Source organism: Armigeres subalbatus, chromosome 3, assembly GCF_024139115.2.
Source record: "Armigeres subalbatus isolate Guangzhou_Male chromosome 3, GZ_Asu_2, whole genome shotgun sequence".
NCBI classification, from domain to species: domain Eukaryota; kingdom Metazoa; phylum Arthropoda; class Insecta; order Diptera; family Culicidae; genus Armigeres; species Armigeres subalbatus.
Window position 1 is genome coordinate 331,107,275 of NC_085141.1, and position 18,224 is coordinate 331,125,498.

At 44.3% G+C, this 18,224-nt stretch overlaps 2 protein-coding genes across 3 annotated transcripts in view; one reads left to right on the top strand and one right to left on the bottom strand.

Annotated features, from left to right (window-relative positions):
• Nucleotides 1-17,009, bottom strand: part of LOC134225665 (uncharacterized) — a 34,142-nt gene extending 17,133 nt beyond the window's left edge. Inside the window, exons 1-2 of one of the 2 annotated variants that reach the window (XR_009983298.1) lie at nt 16,690-17,009; nt 16,483-16,523 (exon numbers count right to left, since the gene is read on the bottom strand). The gene's annotated coding sequence lies outside the window, so the exon portion shown is untranslated. Of the gene's footprint in view, nt 1-16,482; nt 16,524-16,689 lie in introns of those variants that run through there. The other variant, XR_009983297.1, reaches the window with a different exon arrangement.
• On the top strand, nt 6,723-7,487 carry LOC134222730 (uncharacterized). Its single transcript, XM_062701893.1, has one exon. It carries the CDS (start codon nt 6,723-6,725, stop codon nt 7,485-7,487), a length of 765 nt encoding a protein of 254 aa, XP_062557877.1.
• Nucleotides 17,010-18,224: the final 1,215 nt, after the last annotated feature.

Here is an 18,224-nt window from a genome sequence, read left to right on the forward strand (position 1 = left end):
CTTTTCAAAAGGTCCTAAGTAACATTTTTTTCATGAATTAATTTGAATACAGCAATCAATGGTCCAATTGAGATTCTCACGTCCGAATGTGTGAGTGGCGATAAAAGGAAAACAAACACTCCTAGATGGTGCAACTCAGCAAAGATTGGGTAAAATGAGTATATTTCCATATATTTTTTGACTCTTTTGAAATCATTGTGATGACTCGATCATTTTTGAGGTTATGAGCAGAAGGAAAACAAACATGTATTTACACATGCCGAATTGCACATCAGTGTGCGAGCGCTAAACGTCACTCATCTCTATGCACCGAGTTCAGCATTGACGTTTGAGCGGTGCGCTGTTTACTAATAATTAATACTTTTTCATTCATCGTGTTCATGCAAGTGTTCATTTTTAGTAAATAGCGCCCGTCTCAAACGTCATTGTGTTCATTCGGTGCATTGGACCATAGCTTTCATGTTGTTCTGTTGATTGCGCTATTCAAATTAGTTCATGAAAAAAATGTTACTTAGGTCCTTTTGAAAAGTTAAGCGAGTTTTCAAGTTTTTGTTTTGCTTATCAGCTGTTTTGTTTTTATCTTCGCCACCTTTCGCCACCATAGAACTTGCGCTGGGGTATTTCGTGACACAAACCACTGCAATGAAGCCATAAATCATCTAGTTTAGTCAAACGAGAGATAGAGGGCCAACATCAATGTTATCGAAATCATACACGAATCATTGCAAGTACCCATTAATGGATTGTTTCATTCCCATTTTATGAAAAAGCTGCATTGAATTTTGTCCACAGAGAACAGACGTTCATCTTCATTCGCGTGCTTGTGTAAAAGTTTGTACTGATCATTTTGAAGTATGTCGTTATGCTTCCGTTGCGCGGTGCTAGTGTGCTGATAAACATGGTTAAAATTTGCCGTGTTTTACTTTATAGCGCTAGCACAGAGAAACAGACGTCTCACTCAACACATGTTCCATCGTTCACCTTTTTAACGGTGAATTCAATTTTTTGTAGGTGGTCAATCGGCCACTGATGGCGCTTCCATCGATTTTGCTTGTGTTTGACGTTTACGCACTACCGCCATCTGGGGGCCGCTTGTCCAAACACAGTGAATTTAGAATTGGGCGATAATGATTCCATGACGATTATTTTGATTGCATTTTGCTCTAAGTGAGACGTCTGTTTCTCTGTGGCGCTAGTGTTCATTCCGTATTACTCCTAGGGTCGCTCCTAGGGTTTTTTTTTCTTGAGCAAGGGTAAAAGGAAATCTGCAACCAGACACCTGAGGAGGTACTCAGGTAGTGTGGGGATGGGTATGTCATGTAACTCTTACCCGACCCACTAAAACCAAAACCCTTTCGCCAGTCCGTACCCCCGGCCCGCAATTAAGCAATACATCAGGGGGGGACTATTGAGAACGCTCACGCCTATGCTAACGCACTTGACGTCAATACACACACCATCGACTTCAAGGGTGGCTACCTCACCACCCGTCGATCGCAAGCTATGATAGTAACCTAACGGTCCGTATCATAATCTCACGTTGGAGACGAGCACCCCGACAACAACCACCGCGCGTGAACCGCAATGACCTCTATATCTACATACTGAGGTCCCCGCAACCCACCCGCGACATGTTGGTTGTCGGGGTGAGCAAAGTGTTCACTGCATCACAGGTGCCCTTACTGCACTCGTTGGTTTTGTTCAAGACGCCACCACCGCTGCAGTTTCGACATAATCTGTTGAGATGCTGTGTTCACCGCATTCCATATAGCTTCTTCCCGGCACATCCTCTCGACGAGGTTGTCCGGGGTTGTATCCATACCACTAATAAGCAGCATGGTATTGCGTTCTACCTCGAATCGCGGGCATGCGAACATTACATGCTCTGCCGATTCTACCTCACCTACACATTCAGGACACTCCGCAGAATCTGCGAAGCCAAACCTGTGTAGGAATTTCTTAAAGCAGCCATGTTCAGACAACACCTGTGTTAGGTGGAAGTTGACTTGACCATGCTTCCTATCAACCCAGTTGGACACATCTGGAATCAGTCTGTGGGTCCAACGACCTTTGACTGCGGTGTCCCATGCTCTTTGCCATTTGAGCAACGAAGCTGCTCTCTTGACACGTCGCACTTGCACCGAGTCCCTTTCGTTGTAGCACTCCACATCCTCCTCTAAGAGTGTGTCGATCGGCATCATTCCAGCTATAACGCACACCTCCTCATATGATATGTATATCAATTTCTTTACATTGTACTCGGCTTTTAGTGCTACGGCCCATGGCGGCACGCCATAACGGATGATAGACAATGCTACGCCAGCTATCAGCCTACGCACTTGACAATGCACCGCCGATCTGTTGGACATCATTCGTGATAAAGATTTTATCGCCAATGATGCCCGCTGACATGCATAATCGACGTGGCTCGTAAAATTGAGCTTATCATCGATCATCACGCCCAGATGCTTGAGAGACCTCACGGAGTTAACTGTGCAGGTCCCTACTCTTATCCTAGCCTGTTGCAACCCATGACGGTTATGCACTACCACGACTTCAGTCTTGTGGTGTGCAGGGATAACCGTCTCGAGTTGAGCCATTCCTCCACTCTGCCAATCGCGTATGAAGCCTTCAATCTAACTTCGTCGAGAGTGTCACCTGCTACTTCTAGCATTACGTCATCCGCGAAGCCTTCTATTTTCACACCGGCCGGGAGACTTAGGCGTAATACTCCATCGTACATAATATTCCACAGAACCGGTCCGAGGATCGATCCCTGTGGAACACCCGCGGACACTACGATCGACTTTTGACCGGCATCAGTGTCGTATAACAACACCCTATTCTGAAAATAGCTTTTCAGTATCCTGCACAGGTAATCCGGAACTCTCAATCGGTGCAGGGAGTCAGCAATTGCTGCCCAGCTAGCATTGTTAAATGCGTTTTTTACATCAAGTGTAATCAACGCGCAGTACCTAATACCGCTGTGTCGAGTAGGCAAATTGGTCTGTATGCCGAAGAGTCCCCTTCGGTAATAGCACCAATTTCTGCCGTTTTCATCGATCTGGGAAGTTTCCTTCGTCTATGCATCTTTGGGGGCAGCTCCTGAACATATCTGGATTGGCAAGAATGGCGTGTTTAAGGGCCAGGTTTGGAATACCATCCGGGCCTGGCGCCTTATTGAGCTTAAGTTTTCTTGCGGCTACGATAAGCTCCTCGTTAGTCACTAGCGGTACCACGTCAACTGACTCGTACGGTGTAGCGGGCCAGTTCGATGATTCATGCCTCGGAAACAACCCGTCGACTATTCTGTGTTAGATTATAGTAACCTATGGAATTAATAAATGAAATAAATTAGTTTGTTCCTACACTAGCTACGAAGTAGACGTGCTTTTATTAAGCAGCAACTCATTAGGTTATGGGCCCCAGAGTTTCCATAGCAACAATATAACAAGTGCAAAAATTTTCAAGTCAAATGGCGCAGAACGGAAGCGAAAATGGAATCGGAAGCAGTAGCGTAATTCAAGCCGGAAATAATGGACGAAGCGTATCACTGCCGATGATAGAGCGATTGCGTGGGCGCGAGAATTATACTTCGTGGGCGTTTGCAACCAAGATGATCCTGATACGTGAAGGTACTTGGGACGCTGTAGAACGCGAAGGAGCGGATTTAGCCGATGGCCATTCGCTGAAAGCTCTTGCAACGATCTGCCTAAGTATAGAACCTGTCAATTATAGTCTGGTTCAGAGTGCTAAAACTGCAAAAGAAGCTTGGACGAAGTTAAAAAATGCTTTCCAGGACGACGGAATGACCAGGCGAATAGGATTGTTGCGAAAACTCACCAGCATACGTCTTTCCGAATGTTCCTCTGTCGAGGAATACGTGAGTGAGCTGATGTCAACGAGTCACAAGTTGTCGGAAGTTGGCTTTCAAGTCGATGACACATGGCTTGCCAGTCTTTTGCTGATGGGTCTACCTGAAATGTACGAGCCCATGATCATGGGTATGGAAGCATCCGGAACGCGTATGACGGCAGATGCTGTCAAAGCCAAAATTCTACAGGATGTGAAAATGAGCAGTACTCCACGATCAGTTGGCGATGGTGCATATTATAGTCAGCAGAATAAGAAGAATATGAAGCAGAAGGACACATCCAACGTCAAGTGTTTCAAGTGTAGGCGTCTGGGGCATTTTGCTTCGGAGTGCCGGAAGGGCGAAGCAAAAGGTATGAAAGAAAAGAAGGAAAAGAAGACCGATCAGCATGCAGCGTTCAGCGTTTCACAGATGTCTGGAAATCATAATCATGATTGGATATTCGATTCTGGAGCTACCTCCCACATGTGCCGCAGTGGGGTAGTTCTCGAGAATGCAAACGAAGTTTCACAGCACATCAACGTTGCGAATAATGCAGAAGCATCGGTAGTCGCCACTGGAACCGTGAAACTAAATGCAGATATCGAAGGTAATTCGTGCAAATTAACCATCTCTGATGTGTTATGTGTTCCAGAGTTAGCGCTCAATCTGCTGTCTGTGAGCAAAATCTGCAGTTATGGCTTCCATGTTATGTTCAATAAGGACACCTGTGAGGTTCGAAAACAATCTGGCGAAGTGGTAGCTGTCGGCAAAGAAACAGCTGGTTTATACAAGTTAGCATTATTGAACCAGCAGTCATCCTGCGCAGCGAAGAAGAACGATGATTTGATCCTGTGGCATCGTCGGATGGGTCATCTAAACCAACACAGCTTGAAGCAATTGCGCACGATGGCAACAGGCATCGATTTCAACGATGTGCAGATTCCTGTGTGCCGTGTGCCTCCAGGGAAAACACCATCGTCAGCCTTTCAAGAGGAAGGGATCACGAGCAAGTGGATTGTTGGAACTGATACATTCCGACCTGTGTGGACCGATGGAAAATGCTTCAATTGGTGGAAGTAGATTCTTTCTTACTTTCATCGATGACTTCAGCAGGAAAGTGTTCATTTATTTTCTGAAGTCAAAAACCGAAGTACTAGAATGTTTCAAGGATTTCAAGGCGTACACTGAAAATCAAAGTGGTAGGAGCATCAAGAGGCTTAGAACTGACAATGGTCGAGAATATGTCAACCATGAAATGGAAAAGTTTCTGCGCGATTCTGGAATTCACCACGAAAAAACCGTAGCTTACAACCCAGAACAAAACGGACTTGCTGAGCGAATGAACCGGACTGTGGTGGAAAAGGCGCGGTGTTTACTCTTCGATGCTGGACTGCCAAAGCGATTTTGGGCGGAGGCGGTAGCGACGGCAGCTTTCCTGATAAACCGTTCGCCGACAAAAGGTTTGAATGTCACACCAGAGCAACAGTTCAGTGGAAAGAAGCCGGATTTGTCAGCATTGCGAGTCTTCGGAGCCAAGGTAATGTGTCATGTTCCTAAGGTCAAACGGCAAAAATGGGATCCGAAATCAGTTCCCGGCATTTTTGTGGGGTATGCAGCACAATCCAAGGCCTTCCGAGTGTATATTCCCAGTACGCAAAGGGTGGAAGTATGTCGCGATGTTGTCTTTATGAGCGAGGCCATTGAAGTTTCCATGAAGCAAGGTGAAATTGAACTAGGCTGTAAAAACGACGCAATTGAAGTTATTGTTGATGCTAATTACGAAAGCAGTAGTGATCAAGTAGTTGCGGATGAAGAACCATCGACACCCAGTGCCAGTGGTGATTTTAGAGGATTCTCCGATAGCGAAACTGACTACGACAGTGCTGATGAAACCATCGAAGCATCTCCAGCGGAAACTTCTGCGCTCCCCTTGCAATTTGAGGACCCACAACTTCTGGTACGGCATAGCGAGAGAAGCGCCGTCCCCCGGAAAGTATTTGAATTAGGATATGACGTGCAGTATCGTTCCCAAAAATAGTTCATGTCCACAGGAAACATTCAAGCGCCAGTCGGCGTGCGAGCCGCAGACGTTCCAGGAGGCAATGGAATGCGAGGATCGTCAGCTGTGGCAAAATGCAATGAAGAAAGAGTTCCATGCATTGGATGCAAACCGGACATGGGAACTGACAAATTTACCAGCAGGTCGTAAAGCGTTGAAGAATAAGTGGGTATACAAAATCAAGACCAAGTCTGATGGATCGGTGGAGAGGTACAAGGCCCGGCTCGTCATCAAAGGTTTCTCTCAAGTGAAAGGTCTGGATTACACCGAAACGTATTCACCTGTAGTCAGATATGCCAGCATTCGCTACTTCTTCGCACTGGCAGCGCAAATGGATCTTAAAGTGTTTCAGATGGATGCTGTGGCAGCATTTCTCCAGGGTGACCTTGCCGAGGAGGAGATTTATATGGTACAACCAGAAGGGTTCGTTGACAGCAAAGCTCCACGGAAAGTATGTCGACTTCGGAAAGCACTCTACGGACTAAAACAAGCTAGTCGCGTGTGGAACGAAAAATTAGATGTAGTGTTGAAGCGAGTTGGCCTCAAGCGTTCCGGTTACGATCCGTGCGTCTACTACAAAGTTTGTGGTGGTAGCGTTATCATAATCGCCGTTTATGTGGATGATTTTTGATTTTTTCAAATCAACTGAAGTGGGTGGAAATTGTCAAGCATCAGCTTATGGATAAATTTCACATGAAAGATCTCGGCGAAGCAAACCATGCTCTTGGTATTAGGATCTCAAAAGGAAATGAAACTGTTGAACTGGACCAGCAGAGTTATATCGAAGAGCTGCTTCATCGTTTTAACATGGTTGATTGTAATCCGGCGACAACCCCAGCTGATGCAAGTCAACGTTTGGACAAATCAATGAGTCCGAAGAATGAGCAAGAAAAGCAAGAGATGCGGGACATTCCTTTCCGAGAATTAGTTGGATCATTGCAGTTCTTAGCACAATGCACTCGTCCAGACATCGCTTATGCCGTTAATGTCGTAAGCAGCTATAACAACAACCCCGGAAAAACACACTGGATAGCGGCAAAAAGAATATTGCGTTATCTGAAAGGAACGAAATCGGTGAAGTTAGTATACCGGAAGCAAAATGAAGTGCTGTTCGAGGGGTTTACTGATGCAGATTGGGGTAACGATCCCGAGTCTCGACGATCGATTACTGGCTATGTTTTCCAATACGCTGGTGGTTCGGTGTCATGGAGCTGCAGAAGGCAACCGACCGTTGCGCTTTCTACAACAGAAGCAGAATACATGGCACTTTCTGCTGCAACACAGGAAGCGTTGTGGTGGCGAGGATTCCGCGATGAGCTTTTTGGAATAGAGCAACCGGTCCCAATGTTTTGCGATAATCGCAGCGCAATTTGTTTGGCAGAAAATGAGATTGGCTACTCACCCAGAAGCAAACATATCGATTTGAGACACCATTTCGTAAGGGAACAACTCCAAATGAAGAAAATTGAAATCAATCACGTTGGATCAAAACAACAGAAGGCGGATGTTCTCACGAAACCTGTTCCAGCTCCTAAATTTTGTGAAGCGGTGAAGTTATTAGGTTTAAAATAAATTCCCGGTTAAGGAGGGGATGTTAGATTATAGTAACCTATGGAATTAATAAATGAAATAAATTAGTTTGTTCCTACACTAGCTACGAAGTAGACGTGCTTTTATTAAGCAGCAACTCATTATTCTGGCCAACATCCCCGGAGATTTCTCAGGTGGCGTGGTATTGGTTCTAGCCATCACCATCCTGTATGCATCTCCCCATGGATTGTCGTTTGCCATCCTGCACAGCCGCTCGAAGCAGGCTCTCTTACTACATTTGATCTCGTAGTTCAGAGCTCTGCTCGCTGTCTGGAACACCCTGCGTCTCTCGACCTTATCAGCATCTGTTCTGACACGTCGCAGACTTCTCTTTGCTCGAAGACAGGTTCTACGAAGGTCTGCAATTGTGTCAGTCCACCAGTACGCAGGTTGCCGGTTTCCGGGAAATTTGGTCCTCCTAGGCATCGTCACATCGCATGCACGGGTTAGTACATCGATTAACTCGTCGCCACTTAATCCCGTAGTTCGCGTCTCCCATCGTAGTGATTCCTCCATGAGTTCTGGGTTGAACTGCGAGGTGCGCCATCCTAGATCCGCCTTGTGGTTGCCACGGGGGTATACCGGATCATAAAACGAATTTCCTGGTGATCGCTGGAGGTATGCCCTCATGAACCTCCCATTCTGGCTCCACCGTCCATCCCGCGCTGCAGAAGGTCACATCGATGCATGAATCACCGCTCGGTCCCCTGAACGTTGGCACTTGGCCTTCATTCAGCAGGACTACGTTTAATACCGCTAGCGACTCTAGCAGGGTATGACCTCTGGCGTTTGTGGACCGGGATCCCCAGTCCACTGCCCACGCATTGAAGTCGCCTGCTACAACTAACGGTTTTAAGCCAGTTAGTTTTGCTGCAGTAATATCTACTACCCTAGTAAACTGCACTATACTCCACCTGGGAGGACAGTAGCAGCTACAAAAGTAAACACCGTTTACCTTTGCTATAACGAAACCCTCATCGTCAGGTGATGATATTATCTCCTGGATGGGATATCGCCCGCAAGTCCAGATGGCCACCATCTGAAACTTATCCGCAATCCAACTACCGTTACCGGCAGGGATGCGGTAAGGATCGGACAGAAAGGCTACATCAGCTTTACACTCAGTAACCGACTGTTGTAGCAGCAATTGAGCCGCCTCGCAGTGGTTCAGGTTAAGCTGTGTTACCTGCGTGTCTGGGTCCTTCTAGAGGCCGGACAAGCCTGGACACCGGTGAGGTGTCTGTTGTCTGTACCCGGGGGACAGATCAGACACCTTGGTGCAGCCTGACAGGTGCGAGCTTGGTGGCCTTCAGCTCCACACCTACGGCATAGCTTACTGCGATCAGGTCCTTTACAGTCATAAGACTTATGACCGTTGCCAAGACACCTGACCAACCCACTTTCAGTTTAGCCTTAACCATTACCTTTTTGGCCTCAGCCTGAGGTACTTGGAATGAGGCAACCTGCATTCCCGCGAAGCTTTTCGTAACCGAACCGTAGATTCCTGGATCTCGACATTGCACTGATCTCTCAGTGCGTCGACCAGGTCTCTAGCCTCGGTTACTTCATCCAGGCCCTTGCACTGGATGTTCGAAACTGGACATAGGGCTCTTACTTGAACCCCATCGCCCAGGACTTCCTCCGTCAACTTTTTGTACTCAGAACTCTTCTGAGCAGCATCCCGCTTCAAGACGAGAATCATCTCGCCTCTCCGCGTCCTTCGGATGCAGTTGACATCCTCTCCTAGGCCAGCGAGTTTGTCATTAACTCTCATGGCCTTCAAGACTTCGGCGTAGCTCTTGTCGTCAGTACTGACGATAATCGCCTCACCTCTATCTTTACGCTTACCACTGACATTGGAAGGCTCACCCGTCGTCTTCTGGGCTCTACCCTTCTTAACAGTGGCGCGTATCGCTCCGCCTGCCGCTTTCTCTGCGGTCTGCTGTCGTTGTCATCTCGCCTTCTTGGGGTTCACGACCTCCTCCAGGGTAGATCTTCCTCCCGACGAGCTTCAGTGGTCCTCACTGGTGAAGGCACTGGGTTCACCGGCTTGGGATGGCCATCCTTCTGCTCGACCTTCTTCCTTTTCGCTGACTTCAGGGGCTGCGGAATTCTCGACAGCTGCTTTCAGGTTCGCCTCCTGCGTAACCTTACTCAGCTTCAGGGTCGCTCCGTTACAGCCATCCTTTTGCGGAGTTCCTCGACCTGGCTCTCCGCCAGTCGTTTGCCCTCGGACAAGAGACGAATTTTCAATTCCGCCTCCTCTTTGTCCTTATCCGCCTGCTTCCGCTCCTTGACGAGTTTGCGGAGCTCTCTCTCTGCACTCTTACTGGCCTCTAGTAGGGACCTCCACTCCGTTTTGGCCTCAACTACTAGGGCACAGAGTGCCTGCACAGCAAGTTTCAAGTCCTTGCTGTAGTTAACCCGGTTGTCTAGGAACGACATAATCACGTCGGATACCTCCGTGACTACTTCCATCGTGTGACCACCGCGTTCTTCGTGGTTCGCCATCACAGATTTGATGACGCGGGTCAGGGTAGGGCCGTCCATCTTTACTTCAACCGGCACCTCCTCAGACCCTCCACGGGCTTCACCATCGCCTTCCCCCGGCGATCTTTGGGGAGACCTTTCCAGGCCGCTACGTCTGGTGAAAGGGTTCTCCTTACCACCATTCGCCTCACCTCCTTCCTTCGTCGATTTTATTTTATTGGGATTACTCATGTCTGTTGGGTCCCCCTTGCGGCTGCTGTCGAATCCTGCTGGTGTAGTCGCCTTCGCGATCCCATGGTTATCTATACATACCTTGCGGCATGCAGGAGGCCATGCGAGGGTTGACACTTTCGTGTTCAGAGCCAGATCAGCGCTAGTCAGGGAAAAGCATCTGAGCATACTCCCACTCAGCTGCCAGCTGAGCGACAGAATTGTACCGCGTGCTGCAAGGCCAGCCACGGTTTTAGGGACGGAAGACAGCCTGGCCATTAGCCCATTCGCCGTTTCAGGTCGGTGTCACCCGGCCTTACTAAGAGAATAGAATAACCAGACTACCAGCCCTCGCGTTCACAATATCTCAATATCCAAAACAAGACCAATAACATGCAACCAGTAGATATACCATAATCAGGATCTTACTGAGATCAATCCTGATGTGCCAATGGCACTCCCTGGGCTTGTGCTTTTGAAGCGGCACACAGTCGCTTTGATAGAGTCTGCTTACGGGCACTTGTGGTTTTGACGTAGGACTTACGTCTTTCTTTACTATACTGGGTGTCATTTAGATTTTTGGAAATCGAGAGCGTTACGCTGGAAGGGAAGATTTTGAACGATACTAGCGCCTTTATCTTTCGATGGATTTTTAAGATTTATATATCGATCGACTCGGACACTCTCCACCATTTTGCCTATTTCATTGAAACTTAAGATTATAAACGATTAGCTATTGAAAATTTCAATTCTTGTCAAAGCCAGTAAAAATTTCATATGTAACCAATCCCGTGCATTCCTAACACGGACATCAGAATGCGGTATGTTACGAGCCTTCGGGTCTACCGGAAGATTTTCTTTGTGTATAAAAGAAGCAGTGCCTGCAGTGTGCGAGTCATTACAATTTGTGACAGCAGCGCGTACTGACGTGCTTTTTGCTCGGACATTTTTCGTTTCGTTCAATCGTTCGTTGTGTTTACCTACACACCGACAGCATGCAGTCACCAGCGGTAGAACTGCCGGTGGGTCTGCGAATATGCATGAAAGAAGTGGGCGCATTTTTTGTCATTCTGTGCTTGATGATGGTCAGATGCAGTGGTTTAGGTTGCGATGGATGCAATCGCCCATCGCATTGCTCGGCGTTCACGGATAGAGGCCAATTATTAGTTTTATTTCCAGAAGTTTTGAATAAACAAATTGCTAATAATTCTACACAGCATGGAAGTTATCATTTCAAATAACAATGCCTATAATTAAACTCCATAGATTCAAAAGTTAAATGTAAATACGTTACGTTTATACAAGTCCTACGTCTACTCGGGGTTATGTTGAAAACATTACCCATTGCTTTTTTTTGGGAGGGATTTTAGCAGAGCCCACTGCTAAATCCCACCACGCCCTAGGCAGTTCTCCCTGACTCACAGACAGCTGGGGAGGGGTCGTCAAGCCCTTGGACATGGTCCCTCCTAGGTGGCAGCACTACATTGTTTATGTAGTGCATGTCAACGCTATCACTTAGTGAGATTGAGTTTTTATGTCGGGCAGCCTGCGTTGGCAGCGCTGAGGTGCGATTTAAAATAGAGGTTATAAACTATAGAGGGTGACTGTCGCTGTCGTCACTGGCGAAACATCTTTTGCTGACGAGGATAGGGCACTAAATGTCAACGAAGGAAAAATCAGTACGTTTTGACAGATAGGTACCCAACATGTTTGGGGACGATAACAAAGAGAACCGCAGCGACAATCGTCCTCTATGGTTTATTACCTTTATTGATTTAAATCTTTACACACGTTTTTAACGAAATTTTGTTCGAGCATCCATGTCTGTTCTCTGTGTTTTGTCTGTGATTGAATCATTTATAGCACAGAGAACAGACGTTTATCTTCATTCACGTACTTGTGTAAAAGTTTGTACTGGTAATTTTGAAGTATGTCGTTACCCTGATAAAAATGTACTATTGGTTCAATAGTATAAACAATTGAATTATTACCACAGATTGTATCTGTGCCCATTCTTCAACGGGAAATAACGTTCGTTTTGACAACTCACATATTCTTCGTTTGAAACCAAAGTTTGTTTCCGTGTTAGCACAGAGAACAGACATGGATGCTCGAACAAAATTTCGTTAAAAACGTGTGTAAAGATTTAAATCGCACCTCAGCGCCGCCAACGCAGGCTGCCCGACATAAAAACTCAATTCCACTAAGTGATGGCGTTGGCATACACTTCATAATTAATGTAGTGCTGCCACCTAGGAGCAAGCCTAGGAGCAATTCGGAATGAACACTTGCGCTAAAAGGTAAAACACGAAAAAATTTAACCATATTTATCAGCACACTAGCACCGCGCAACGGGGGCATAACGACATACTTCAAAATGACCAGTAGAAACTTTACAAAAGCTTGCGAATGAAGATGAACGTCTGTTCTCTGTGGTGTTAGATAAAAAATGTAAACAGAGATGAACTGAGAATATTGTTAGAAATTTTCTGGTTTTGATGCAAGAGTGATTTTTTAAGAGCCTGGTAAGCTCTACCCATGATTGCATGAACAAGATCAGCTGTTGCTTTGAGTACAGTGTTAGAAAGTGTAAACTGAGATGAACTGAGAATATTGTTAGAAATTTTCTGGTTTTGATGCAAGAGTGATTTTGAAGAACCTGGTAGGCTCTACCCATGATTGCATGAACAAGATCAGCTATTGCCTTGAGTACAGTGTTAGAAAGTGTAAACAGAGATGAACTGAGAATATTGTTAGAAATTTTCTGGTTTTGATGCAAGAGTGATTTTTTAAGAGCCTGGTAAGCTCTACCCATGATTGCATGAACAAGATCAGCTGTTGCCTTGAGTACAGTGTTAGAAAGTGTAACAGAGATGAACTGAGAATATTGTTAGAAATTTTCTGGTTTTGATGCAAGAGTGATTTTTTAAGAGCCTGGTAAGCTCTACCCATGATTGCATGAACAAGATCAGCTGTTGGTTTGAGTACAGTGTTAGAAAGTGTAACAGAGATGAGCTGAGAATATTGTTAGAAATTTTCTGGTTTTGATGCAAGAGTGATTTTTTAAGAGCCTGGTAAGCTCTACCCATGATTGCATGAACAAGATCAGCTGTTGCCATAAGTAAAGTTTTAGAAAATGTAAACAGAGATGAACTGAGAATATTGTTAGAAATTTTCTGGTTTTGATGCAAGAGTGATTTTGATGAAACTGGTAGGCTCTAGCCATGATTGCATGAACAGGATCAGCTGTTGTCTTGAGTAAAGTGTAAGGAAGTGTAAACTGAGCTGAACTGAGCATATGATTGGAATTCCCACGATAGAGGACAGTAACTGTTTTTGAACACGTTTGATAAAAGTGGATGTTATGAAGAAATCCAATCTCAGAGTGGATTGGTGCGTCTCTGAGTGGACGTTCGATCCGGGTGGATCACATGGAAGAAATCCAATCTCATAATGGATTGGTACGTCTCTGAGTGGACGTTCGATCCGGGTGGATCACATGGAAGAAATCCAATCTCAGAGTGAATTGGTGCGTCTCTGAGAGGACGTTTGACCCGGATGGATCTTATAGAAGCAAATGAACAAGATCAGCTGTTGCTTTGAGTACAGTGTTAGAAAGTGTAAACTGAGATGAACTGAGAATATTGTTGGAAATTTTCTGGTTTTGATGCAAGAGTGATTTTGAAGAACCTGGTAGGCTCTAGCCATGACTGTATGAACAAAATCAGCTGTTGCCTTGAGTAAAGTGTTAGAAAGTGTAAACTGAGATGAACTGAGAATATTGTTGAAAATTCTCTGGTCTTGATGCAAGATTGATTGTCTAGAGCCTTGTAAGCTCTTCCAATGACTGCAAGAACAAGATCGCCTGAAAAAAACAGCCCATGCTAGCAAAGACAAGATCAACAATGTGTTCCGAATAGAGATAGAACTTGTAGCGCTTGAAGTGGATCGTAGTCTGATAGAACATTTAATGCTTAATGTGGTAAGTTGTTTCATAAACATTTTCTGTTTTTGATGCTGGATGGATGTTCTTGAGCCTGGAAATGAGCTGGATGGATATTCTTGAGCCAAAGAAAGCGAACACAAGTTCAGCAGTGGGTTAGGGATAGAACTCGTTGTACTTGAAGTGGATCGTAGTCTGGTAGAACATGTAATGCTTAGAGTGGTGAATAGTTAGATACACAACTCAACCCATGAAAGAGAAGACTAGTTGAAGTACTTAGGTCGGTTATAGAATACATATGTTAAATCGTGCCATGGTAAGTCTCGTTCCATATAAATACTGTTATTATTAAAATAATGATATTTTCTTTCCAGATTTATTATGTTACAGCTTCCGTAACGCACGTTAGTGTCGCGACCAGACCAACCAAAGCTCCTCATCGGAGCTAATGCTGCTACCTCCGAACGACAATTCAAGTAGAGAGCAGTTCTACCCGCTCTCTGACTTAATCGTCATCGGGAACTGCTACCTCCGGCGACATTTCGACCAGCAGGGGCGGTGCCACCCGCTTACCCGCTGCCTACCAATGCAACCGGGAACACGGACCTACTCCTGTAGGTCCTCCGCCGCTTGGACTTACTCCTGTAGGTCCTGGTCCAGGAATGGGCACTACGCTACGGTAGTCTCCGCCCAGGTGTACGTCCCACCTTCGATGCGTTCCAACACATCGGCCAAAAATTCGAAACATTCTTACCCTTTTTACTCATATTTATGGACATATGAGACATGGTCCATTAGTGATGAGTTAACACTCCATTCGTGCCATTCATACCTTGTTGCCATGTCTTACCATTAATACCTTCAAGTTCATTAGTTGCAATATAATTGCCTACATTTTGGCGAATTGTCAGCAATACGCAGTGAGCTTTCATAACTTGGTTACATCGCATGATCAAGAATTTGTGATATGCAAAGATGTATAACATTAAAATAATATTGAATTTTGCTTAACTTTAATTTCTTAATATTTTTTAAATAACCTCATTGCTACCACTACAGTTAGTTCATCAGATAACTAGTTGACTAGTAGTAAATTGTTCCTATAACAACTATAACTATAACAAAAACAACATTGAAAATATACAGATCATTTTTATAATGATATATATTGATTATTTAGAATTAACAATAATTAAGAGTAGAGGAGGTGAAGGATGTAGGGAATAAGACAATAATGTTGACAGTATAATAATGCTAACTTATTCATTAAAGTAAAATAATATTAAAAAGAAAATAAATAAAATATAACCCAAATTTGTTATGTAATGTATTAGAGTGCAGGAGCGCTGTTAATAAATGATAAATTGATGATTCATTTTTTTTGAGTGAATATCGTATTTGAATAGAATCTGATAATAGGTAAGAACATATTCAAACAATACTAGAAACTTTTTTCAAATAGGTATATCTGCATTTGACCCGACTTAGAAACGACTCATACACTCTCTATTATGCATATATTGTTCAACTTTGGCTATTTACTATCAGATAGATCGCAATTTATTTTTTCTGTTGTATACATCAGTTGAGCAAAATAGTTTGAATAAAGACCACAATCGGCATTCCACACCAGACCAGAAACAATTACGTCCATTTGAAAAAAGTTCCAAGAATAATTCATATATTCATAATGTCACGTGTGATTTTTTGGACTTGTTTGACTAGCAGTGAATTTCAAGTTCTAATAGTTTTTTTTTGGAAAAGTTTTTTTGTCTTTGTTTATAATTTCTTTAGGTTAAACCTGGTAAAACTATTAAAACTGTTGTTTTTGTTGTAATGAAGTATGAAAAAGTATGTATGTAGTTAGCCACCATTAGCAGAAGTCTCACTCTGAATGTGGTTCCACTTAACAGTAAGATAAAATTCCAATATCATTTTGACATTTTGAATTCAACATACTGCTGTATGAAGGGCCAAAAATGAGAGTGGTGGACTTGTAAACAGAGACACTTACACGAATCTCACTGGAAAATTGGAATCTTCTTCCAACAGAATGAGCAAACAAATTAAATTAGGGAATTGGCTATACTTGCCATGCTTTCCACATGATGGTTTGTTTGAAGAAGGGCTGGGCAACTTGTTTTTTTTTTATCTATTGTGTTTATTTGACAGGCTCAGGCGTGTATAACACTTAACGGAGCCGAGACTTTATGATATTTACAATCGATATCATCTTATTATCAACAGTTAGTAAGGGGAAAGGGTATAGACCAAGATACTCGTGGCGACTCAAGGTTAGATTGCGTAATTTCAGGACGGACGAGCGTCGGGCTCGAGTTGTGGTTCGTCAGGGAGCATCTTCCGGATGGCCATAGCTTCGTATTACACAGAACAATAAGACAAAAACAAAAACGAGAAAGAAAAAAAAGATAGGGGAGTTAGACTTTTATGTCAGACTAGCAAAGAAAGGCATAGATGGCCTGCATGTAAACCACATCGCGATCCCCAAAACACCTCTTACTTCCCTGTAGGGTTGTTTACCTCGGGCCACAAGGGTATCCAATAGTTGCTCTCTGGAGGTGTCGTTTTCCGAGCAATACCAAACTACGTGATCGATGTCATCGTAACCGGCTCCACACCTACATAGGTTGCTATCAACCAGGTTTATTCTATAGAGGTGTGCGTTTAGTGAATAGTGATTGGACATAAGTCTCGACATCGTGCGAATGAAGCCTCGGCTTAAGTCCTCACCTCTGAACCACGCTCGCGCAGAAACTTTAGGAACTATGGAAAAGAGCCACCGTCCAAGTTCATTGTGTGACCAAATCATTTGCCAATTTTGAAGAGTACTCTGACGGACTAATGGGAAAACTCGTTGTTCGAGATTTGTCTATCATAAACTTCACCTTCCTGTGCGCCCACCTTTGCTAGCGAGTCCGCCTTTTCATTGCCATAGATTAGGCAATGGGATGGGACCCATACAAAGGTAATCTTAAATGATCTTTCGACCAAATCACGCATCTGCTCTCTTACAGTTGTAAGAAAGTAAGATGCGTGCTTAACAGGTTTCATCGACCGGAGTGCCTCGATAGAACTAAGACTATCCGAGAAGATGAAATAATGGTCTACGGGCTGATCGGAAATTATCCCCAAAGCGAAATTAATTGCTGCCAGCTCAGCAACATAAACCGAACACGGTTCATGAAGTTTTCGGAAGGTGGTTGAATTTACGTTGAAAACACCGAAGCCAGTGGATCCGTTAATGCGAGAACCATCAGTAAAATATCTGTTATTGCAATTGACATGTTCATATTTTTCAGAAAAAATGGAAGGGATAGATATTTGTCGAAGATGATCTGGTATTCCTTGAATAGCGTGTTTCATGGACAGATCGTATTCAATTGAGGAACTGTCGTTGACGAAGTGAACTCGAGGTGGATTATAACATAGAAGACAGACCACCTGTCATAAGACGAGTTTGAACAGTCCCATTGAATTCCACCACTTAATTGTATCCTGACAGATACGTATTTCGACCTCAACAGTAAGGCCGTCTTCAGTGTCTTGTACTTGACTCGACTCGTCGAGTCAAGTACAAGACACTGAAGACGGCCTTACTGTTGTCGAATACAATTAAGTGGTGGAATTCAATGGACTGTTCAAACTCGTCTTATGACAGGTGAAAACATTCCACTAAAAAGCTCAAAATAATTTTCTTATAGAAGACAGAGATCTGACGATATGTAGTTGAGATAGACTCGCAGGTATCTTGAACGATGAACCAGTTCAAGCATATTATCGAAGTTTTCTAATACAAGTGTGTTACTTGTTCCACATTTGATCAGTATTCTAAGTGAGAGCTCCCAGTAACGGTGCTTTATAGGAGTGACTCCAGCAAGCACCTCCAGGCTCATGTTATGCGTTGAATGCATACAGCCAAGGGCAATACGCAAACAACGATATTGAATTCGTTCCAATTTGATTAGGTGGCACTCAGCTGCTGAGAGGAAGCAGAAAGAGCCATACTCTAAAACAGAGAGAATAGTCGTTCTATAGAGTTTGATGAGGTCTTCCGG